Source organism: Zerene cesonia, chromosome 6, assembly GCF_012273895.1.
Source record: "Zerene cesonia ecotype Mississippi chromosome 6, Zerene_cesonia_1.1, whole genome shotgun sequence".
NCBI classification, from domain to species: Eukaryota; Metazoa; Arthropoda; class Insecta; order Lepidoptera; family Pieridae; genus Zerene; species Zerene cesonia.
This window is the reverse complement of record NC_052107.1, coordinates 1,811,701-1,821,712: the sequence shown is the minus strand read 5'-3', so window position 1 is coordinate 1,821,712 and position 10,012 is coordinate 1,811,701. Positions and strand designations below refer to the sequence as shown.

Here is a 10,012-nt window from a genome sequence, read left to right as displayed (position 1 = left end):
CATCTCGGAGGACGTGAGCTGCAGCACCGGCGGCGCGGGCACGTGCGGCTGCCCGAGCATCGGGCTCGTGTACGCGCCGCCCCCGCCGGCGCCCCCGCCCGCGCCCCCGCCCGCGCCCCCGCGCCCCGCGCTCAGCAGCAGCGCGTCCGCCATCGGGTCCGAGCTGGGCGGCGTGGGAGGTGTCTGTGGCGTGACGGTTGACAATGAAACTTTGGTGTGGGAGCCGAGCACGCTTCGGCACGAATTGGGCCAGCTCGCACCGGGAAAGTAGCACACCCCCACAGAAGACTGGCGTGAAATACACTTTCTTTACATTGAACACTTCAATGTACATCTAATTTAATAAAGAAATATATAGGGAATGTCAAACCATGTAAGAAAGATTCCAAATAAACATAAACATAATGAGGTACATAATCCTATTCAATAAAGAACTTTTAAGACTCTCTTCAAATGTATTTGTTAAAACTGTAGTCGAATGAGACAAACGTTAAAGCATAGTCAATCTTATCGGCATTAATTTAAGGCACATCCACAAAACATACTAAAACGTAATTCAAAATTTATTCAGATGATTATAGTATAGATGATTATAGATGATATATATGTAGTAGGATATACAAAGCACCAAACCTTTAAAGTTTTTCTCAAAAAATATTATAATATATCTAAGGATAAGAATAAATAATAGAATTACAACTTACATAATTTGGTATACGTGGTACATCACTGACATCCATATTATCGTCTTGATTTGGGCTGGGCTGTAATAAATCCTTAATATGAATATCACAGTTTCTTCATCTTCATATAAATTACACTTCCTGTTTTGTCCGCAATGCACATATAAACTACTCAAGCGATTTTAATTAAAATTTGTACAGTTGTACACCACGTGCAGTTTGATCCTACTTTAAAGATATGATAGTTATATAATTCAGTAATACAGGAAATTTCACTAAAGTATAACTTTTTAACAAAAAAACTGAAGCGCCTTCAAATGATCAGAAGTAGACCAAAATTTTTATAGGACCTGAGGTTAATAATGCCAAATAAATATTGCATTGATGACCTCCTCCTCCAGTATATAAAAAGAAGACACAGGAAGCATTTTTCGCACTTACGTTAAAAAAGTCCAATGTGGCCGGTAGATCACTGTAGCTCTTAACAGATCCACCTGCATAATACATAATGTTGTTAGATTAAAAATTCTTGTTTTATATTATTTGACTGTCATACAGCTGTCAGGATTTTTTAATAGCTTTTTTATAAAGCATTTCAATGCTGTAAATGTCACACTTATCACACTAATCACACTAATATAATGAATGTGAAAGTTTGTCTTTTTGGATGTTTGTCCGTCAATCACGCCGAAATAACTGAACGGATTTTGGTGAAATTTAGTATACAGACAGGGTATGAGCTGACTTGGGTGATAGGACTTTTTATCCCGATTAAATTCTCCCTTGGGATAAAACAGGATTCTTGCTGTCACTTTTTCCGGTCACAACTTGTTGTCGAATCTCATAAAACATCGCCGTGGCTTTAAAGCGGAACGCATTCGTATGGATAGTGGCTTGGCGTTCGTACGTTGTTTATTTAATGTATGACCCAACTACCCTCACATTGTTAATAGTCTTTGTGACTGGCTGCGATTTATTATCAACTGACTAAATCAATCAGGCAGTTGTTTTAGAATTGCAGTACAGTCTTATTACGATCAAACTACTATTCAACACAACCCCCTTTTATTTCTAAAAATATTAAATCATAACTTATCCATCGAATGATGTTTCATCAAAAGCGACGACGAAGCGCGAACGAAATGATTCAGTTTGAAAGATTTTGAAATAAACACTACCATTCCGCCCTCGTTGGAAATTCCGAGGTTTCACGCGCATAATTTCCATTCTCGTGGGAGTTCCGAAACGGTCCTATCTACCAATTTTCATCTTAATCGGTTCAATCACTTAGGCGTGAAGCAACAGATAGACAGAGTTATTTCACATTTATAATATTTGGGAAGATATAGGGCTGCTTTCGCCGCTGAGTGACGATGTCCAGCATCACATTCACCCAGCCATCCAGATACCATCCAGCCGGCAATGTAACCGGCCTCTTACACATTTTGGCGGGGTCACATTCACCTGAATTGCTGTTAATAGACGAGTAGGAATTATCCGCTTTGCGTTTCTTATTCTGCCTGTTGATGAACTCCGCTTTGTACGTGAACTCTCGGGGCTCGCTGGTCTTCCCGTCCGAGGGTCGCATCAGCTCGAAGTAGACCTTCACGTTGCTGGTTATCGCCTTGTCGAAGTATGGTGGTGTTCTGGGAATTTGGAATGGAAGATATCGTAAGCGAGCTTTTGGCCGCGGCTTCGCACGCGTTAAATTCGGAGGAGTTTAATGGATATTATTATACATATAAACCTTTCGCAAGAATCACTATTAGTGTAGCTTTAAAGATAATACATAAGATACACACATAGGGACATCGGGTGAGACAGAGAAAGCGGACTTTGTTTCATATTATATAGTGATTAGCGCTCATATCATGTAAATCTTTATCGTAATTATAAAAAAAAAATCTTAATAGATGTATGGTTATATCATTTTTTCCTTAATCACCTGAACACTATGGCGTATTGATGATGAACATCACTTTGTACGAAGATAGCGTTCTCCGTCCAGGTCCTTTCGCCGTTTTCACCCAATTCGAAGAATCGTACCTTTATATTCTCTGAAAATATGTACGTTATTATTTATAGAAACGCTTCTTCCTAACAATATTTCATATGTACATTACATTATTCATATTATAAAGAGGAGTTTTTTTTTATTTTTGTTTGTTTGAAACAAGGAAAAACTGCTTGAGCGAATTAAAAAATTCTTATACCATTAGCGAGCTACATCTTCACTGAGTGACATAGACCATAAATGTACTACGGCCGAAGCCGGGGCGTACAAATAGTGCTATATAAGCTCAGTATGATTATTTATAACGCTTTCAAGCGTAAAGTACTTAACCGTTTTTAGTGAAATTTTAATACACACATATGCGGTAAACGACTTTATACTATGTACTGATGCTAAAGACGTAAGTTTGTTTAGACTTTATGTAATAGTGGCCAACTGAATTGATGGTTCGCTTGATGGTAAGCGATCACCACCGCCCATGAACATACGCAGAGTAAGCCTCTGCGTATGCGCTTTGCTAGCTTTTATGTGGTAAGGGTTAAGGACTGGGTTGACGACGGGAAAGAAGGAACTGATTGGAAAGGGTGAGGAAAAGGAAACGGGCCTCCTTGTTGTTCGTCTTTCGTCCACTTATATGTATGTGTCTGGAGACGGGTAGGAGAGAATAAATAGACTAGTTAGAGAGTGACATGGGTTACCTTTAACCATGGTGCAACATCTCTTCTTAATGAGAATTCCCTCTGACAACGTGGACGAAGGTTTAACAACTGGTTAAAACATAAAGCAAGTCTATATTAACTTACTCTTATTAACCTTCTCGACCAATATGAAAACTTCCTCCCCTCCCATCACGCTCCCGTAGCAACTGCTGCTACGGCATATCCTCAGATCATTGGTAGCTGCGCTTTCTGGAAAGTATAGTATGGTATAGTAATTTTTTCAGAAGAAAAGCAGAACCTCCATCGTTTTGAAAGAAGATTATGTTATACATATAATTTTTAAAATTCCCTACTAAGAGGCGTAGTGCCTCTTATAAATTCAATTTAAATTGTGATGAAATTCTTGGATGGATGAAAGCTTGGGAGAGTGAAAATGGTGACCGATCTGCATGAAATTTTGCAATTTGCATTGTAATAGATAAGTAAATCAGCAGACAGACTTATTAGAAAAACTGGGTTGCCGCACCTGGCTTTGCTCGTGTAGTCAAAGGAGTTTTATCCGCATAGTTCCTGTTCTAGTGGTATGTCCCGGATAAAATTGGTCATTTCCCAGGTCTCAAACTATCTTTGTGTCAAATCTCGTAAAAATCGGTTCAGTAGTTTAAAATGCATGAACAACAGACATATAGACATATAGATAGATAGATAGATAGATTAGAAGTTTATTAAATATAGAGTTACTTTCTTATTTATTATATAGGTAGATAATTTTTTTGCAATAACTCGAAATCAAAAAGTCGCATATCACAATATGTACATAATGATAAAGAAAAATACTTAATAAAATTATCAAAGTCACGATTGCACGTTTGTGTTTACAATTATAATACAGTGGTGATTATGAATTAAACAGGACTTCCTGTGAAGTACAAGCTGTGATAAGAGTAATACAAATGACAAAGTCTCCTCAGTGGCTAAGCGAATGTTACATTTAGATGAAACGCCGCCATAATACAGCGCGCAAAATAGTATCTTATATTCATAGCGTTTGAAATCATTTTTCATTAGCACAAAAGAATAAAATGTTTGGAAGAAAGTCGTTAAAAATGTTAATGTAACGAAATATTCCATTTTTAAAATTATAATATAGTTTTAGAGATATAATCAACTGGGAAATTTCCGCTTTTAGTAGATACATAGCCGGAATCGCTTGTGAACTAAGAATAGAAAACTAACAATACTCACTAATGTTATGAATGGGTTCAGAAAACATCGGTTCGCATAACAATTTGCCGGTATTAACATCGTGCGCGGTGAACTTCAACCGCACTATGTTCAAATTGATACTCTTCGACTCGTTCTCGCATTTTAAACGCAGCTAGAATGAAGAAACAACAATATATATGTATACATACGACATTTGCAGAGGTACATCGAGACACGTCCGGAGCGTACGGTAGCTGGTTTGAGACTGACGTGTGATGTGAAACCAATGTAGTGTGTTGTTAAAAACGATGTAAGGAAATGTTTTCTTTCTTTTTTATGTCGACCGACCGACCAGCTCCATTGCCGAAGCTGGTGGGTCGCCTCATAGTAAGCGCTACCACAGCCCATGTACATTTGGAGAGGCGTAAGGTCGATTGCAAGCATTTGCAAATTGGAAAGGGACGTTTATCTGAGACATATTAATAATTTATTAAGTTTTTTTTAATCCATTATCCTGATTAGAAGCCGAAAGAACTGAAAAAGCCTGATTCTTAGTCTTTTTAAAATTACGTAAATTGTTACTCGTAAAAGGTTTTATTTACTTGACAAAGGAGCTCTGTCCTTTCCAAACATCTATTTCACTATACCAAACAATCAAAATTCGTACAATTGTGAAGACACTTTGTCCATATACTCGGAAAAAGCTTCGCTTCATGCAAAAGCCGAGTATTTTTAAAATCCAAAATAGTTTTCGAGTTAAATTATACCTAATAAACCAGCAAAAAAAAAACTAAAAACAAATCTTTCCTTCTTTTTAATATATTTGTTATGATACACAAATAACAATATGAAAATCATTTAGGATGTTATGTAAAAAATACCTTATGGTCATTGAAATCACTATCCTTCTGTTGCGTATATTTGCTGTATAGAAGTAAAGCGATCTCCTTTTTCGCTGTATGTATTATACCCATGCCAGTGAACCTGAAAAAAATAAGACATAATATAAAACAAATATTAAATAAAAATATAAAAGAAAGCCCTTGTAATTATCTAAAAAAAAAACCAAAAAAAAAAATGTCGAAAATATTTGTACTCTCTCTTGCGTTTTTAATTGTATGCGATCGACTTATATTTTTCACATAACGTGTTTTGATGCTATTATGCGTAAGAGATGCATATTCCTGGTGCACCGGCTTGACTGCTGGTATGTCAACCACTGCCGCAAACTTTCTGCTTCCACTGTCACAATTACTTGTATAACAGTGATGTATGCAAATCTCGAGGTTTTTCCAAATTATATTATTCGTTTTTATACTGTTTTTATTCATCGGGAATTTGGGTAAACGACTGATATCAATCAGTCATTAGAAAGGTTGTAAACAAAATATAAAAAAAAATTAATACAAAAAATAGTCGATTAAACTCTCATTAGACAGGTAAATTGATAAAAAATATGAAATCATTTCCAAATGGAGTCACTAAGTAACCATTAATATCTCTGTTATTTGTTACATTATAGTTCATTGATTTTCCTCAAGATTATTTGTAGAACATTATCAGAGAGTAAAAATATGCCATTTTTTTTGTAACAGCATGACGTAACAAACAGTAGGATTTTAATTTTTAACGGTATTTATATTCGATACAAAACATTACGTTTAAAAGTATAACAAATTGTAATATGACACCAAACAAGTGTAGGAATTCACATCCAGCATACTTAGCAAGATCAGCATGCATCGTCAACGTTAAAAGTTTATTTATTAATGTTCCACCTCTATTTACATTATTGCATTCTGTTAAAACTTTTTACAATATAAACTTTCAAGCTGGTCAATAGAGTTCAAATTACATTGACGCGGTTTTCAGCCACTTACGCCACTTTATAACTGCCTCGCTGCGGTACAACACTAGTAATGTCCCTATCTTGGTCGTCCTCAGTCAGCTTGTGTGGATGTTCATTGGGACTATCATGCCGGGCTAAACGACACCTTATCAATGCACTGCCATTGTAGTTGCATAGCTGAAAGATAAATTATTGTTTTAGTAAAATTCATATATTATTCGTGTTAAAGGAAAAAGGAACAATTGGATGAGTAATAGATACACATGGTTCTTTGATTCTAAAACATTAATGAAATTTACTGATATTTATAAATCGAAACATCGGATTTTATCATACCTACCATAAACATACATAACATAAACTTGATGTATCAGTTATACATCAATATATATTATCTCTCTATATATATTAAATTCTCGTGTCACAATGTTATTTACCATACTCCGTACGAAACGTCTTAAGAAACGTCTGGACCGATTATAATGAAATTTAGTGTGCATATCCGTTAGGTATGAGAATCGGCCAACATCTATTTTTCGTACCCCAAAAATAATAAGAATAAGGCAGAACGGCGTTTGTCGGTTCAGAAAGTATATTTTGTATGAATGTCATATTATTATTTCATTATATAGTATTTTATGGATACTATTTTCATATATGTTACAAAACTTAATTATGTTCCTTAAAAAACCTAAAAGTTTGTACCAAAACGTAAAATTTTCTTTTAAATAGGACAAATTCAACTAAAAACACAAAATCATTTAGATTTAGACAAATTACCTTCTTTGTATTGCAACATGTTATAGAAAATTACATTGTAAAATCGTTAAATATTTTGTGATTTTATTTATATAAAGTATGTGGAATGGTCTAGTGATTAGTCTTTGTTGCTTTTTCTATAGTAAGATGTTGCCCGTAGCTTCGCCCGTGATGTCAAAGTAAATTTTCCTAGTACAAACTTTAATCCCCTATTTTTTGTTTCTTACAAGATGCAAACAGGCTATCTGCATATCAAATTCAGCCCGATCGGTCCAGTAGCTAGCTAGAGCTGTGCATTGATATATCAGATAGCCAGTACATTTTATATAATTAGATTTCACACACATATATGCAATGGAAAAGCCACCACACTCATAACTACCTCTACGGTTGGATGCGTCCTATTCTTGCCTGGCGTGGAATGCTTCCCGAGCAGGCAACCATGCGTCCCCAGCATCTCACTCTTGTATCTGAACCGAAAATAATCCGTCGGCTGTTCTATAATTCGCAGATACGGCTGGTTCGCTGAAGCAATATTTTGAATTTAGAACAACTAGGCATTAATTTCATTCAACTGATGTTCTTTCCGTTTTTTTTTTACTTTCTGTATAGGATAATTTAGTTGAATCAAGCTATATTGTATCAAAATGATTTATTCTGAATTCTTACTAATACCTGCAATTATATGAAGAGAAAAAGAAATTTCCTTTCTCTTGTTTGTAATTATAAAAAATAAGTTTTTTTTTGTTATCAAATAAATTTATAAAGGATAAAGTCCCCAATATTATAAAATATGTAAACTACAAACCAATCAACTCAAATGTTGTGTTACTCTGATACAAATAACCGAAAAGAAACATCTTTTGGGTAAAGGTGGTCATAATGGTTAAATAAATAAATATTCATAATGGTTAAATAAATAACCCAAAATTATATATATTTTTAATGATCAGATTAAATAATGTGGTTTTATCCACACAAACACTATCCTGAGACACACTTTATTAGTCATTTTCACAGATTAATATAATATACAATGTTTTTTATTATTTACTATGTTTAATAATATAATCATGTCTCCTTCACTTAACCAACGAGACAAATAACAATATAGTATGGCTGCCTTTAAAATTTCAAATTTTTATCCCCATCATTGCTGCCATATTAATACCTCCTGCGTTTTGCACTTTAGCTCTTCAAATTTCAGGTTAGCAGTAAATGTTGTAATACAAATAGATCATAATTCAAAGCTATGCTATGGCATCATATGTCCAAAAAATATGAACAAATTTTTATTTCATTTCGTTTTTTGTTTCAAAGGTGAATAAGATGGTGTGTTCTTGGATTTGTTTTATTAAAATCGGTCAACGATTGCTAGCATTTGCAACAAAATGACAAATGTAATGTTTGTTCACAACTCCCATGCTATGGGTTTAATATTGTGAGAAGGCTAAGTATAAAAATACTATAAACTATGAAAAATTTCAAAGCTGCAAACACAGACTGGGATTGAGGAGTTTTATTGTTTGATTTAATTAGCTTGTTTTATTACAAACCTAATAAATAAAAGAGGAGACCACCATCTGGTTCTTTGATGGTATACATGTAATTGAGATATACTTCACATTTTATTACTTATGTTCTATTGAACTTTGCAACTATTTCAACAAAAAAAGTATTACATAAAAAAAATTACAATTTTGGCAGCATTATCGTGAAAAGAAAAATAATGTAGATCACAAATAAACTTTAAATAAAGATGATTAAGTATGAATAAAGTATAAGTCAACTCAAATTCAGCACAAATTTGGAAAAACAAGAAAACCATACAGTCAACATACTGAATATATTTTAGTCTTCATTTAGTCTCAAAGTCCTTTCTTTTATACTGGTGTTATTTACTAGATAGCTAAAAGCTTTTTCCTTTCAATTACATTCACTGAAGACAAGACATTCAATTTTCCAATATTTGGTTAAAATTCATTCATCAAACTACCATTTCAAAAATATTTTTTTTACTAATTAGAAAACCCTGTGTTAAATCCAATGTTAAAAAAAAATTACAATAAGAAAAAGAAATGAGAAGGAATTAATAAAGTACTAAGTACGATATTATAATTTTGCATTCTCTTGCTTGGAAAAAGTTTGACTTTTTTGAATTGGCAAACAGGGAAGTGCGTACACATCCTTAAAAAACTTTAGGTAACTTATAATCTAATGCAAACTTACCCTGCATGGCATCGTCGCATGTCAAATCAGTTAAGCCATTTGTTAAAGGGTCAATGTGAGGCGAGCCATAAGAATACGGTGAATAGGACTCTTGTGAAAACGGCGAGCCTGAGTTTGATAACTCGCTAGTGTCGGGTTCACTTGATGACATTGTATAACTTTTAATAACACTACACTAAACACACATTAGACAATTTTGTACATTTAATACACTATCAAGTTTACATTAAAATTTAACTACTGTGACGCAATTGCATAATAACAATAACAATTGTTTTTATAGAAAAGATTTTAAAGATTCGCAAACACAGTAACTTCCGAAGCTGACTTTGTTTTGACAAAATTGACACTGAGAGTTGACACGAGACTGCAATCTGACGTGTTGCCGTTTATTTTACTATTTTCCTTTCGTGATGTACTATTAAGTATATATTTTAAATTTTAAACTCGAATTTGTTATATCACGTGGAAATTTGCTTATACAAGTTTTATTTTTATCATGGGTATTATGCAGAATACAAAACATTTGCATAAGCTAATTAAGTTTTCATTACGACGACATATGACGTTATACCACAAATATGGTTCTTGGTGGATTTGTATATAATGGTGG

At 34.1% G+C, this 10,012-nt stretch overlaps 1 protein-coding gene across 1 annotated transcript in view; it reads right to left on the bottom strand.

The window, feature by feature from the left end:
- Positions 1 to 9,763, bottom strand: part of LOC119840577 (nuclear factor NF-kappa-B p100 subunit) — a 20,660-nt gene extending 10,897 nt beyond the window's left edge. Inside the window, exons 1-11 of the mRNA XM_038367265.1 lie at positions 9,400 to 9,763; positions 7,553 to 7,695; positions 6,443 to 6,588; positions 5,444 to 5,546; positions 4,602 to 4,734; positions 3,501 to 3,605; positions 2,629 to 2,740; positions 2,148 to 2,329; positions 1,125 to 1,177; positions 705 to 764; positions 14 to 183 (exon numbers count right to left, since the gene is read on the bottom strand). Coding sequence (XP_038223193.1) covers positions 14 to 183; positions 705 to 764; positions 1,125 to 1,177; positions 2,148 to 2,329; positions 2,629 to 2,740; positions 3,501 to 3,605; positions 4,602 to 4,734; positions 5,444 to 5,546; positions 6,443 to 6,588; positions 7,553 to 7,695; positions 9,400 to 9,550 — 1,358 coding nt within the window. The 5' untranslated portion in view covers positions 9,551 to 9,763. The remainder of the gene's footprint in view (positions 1 to 13; positions 184 to 704; positions 765 to 1,124; positions 1,178 to 2,147; positions 2,330 to 2,628; positions 2,741 to 3,500; positions 3,606 to 4,601; positions 4,735 to 5,443; positions 5,547 to 6,442; positions 6,589 to 7,552; positions 7,696 to 9,399) is intronic.
- Positions 9,764 to 10,012: the final 249 nt, after the last annotated feature.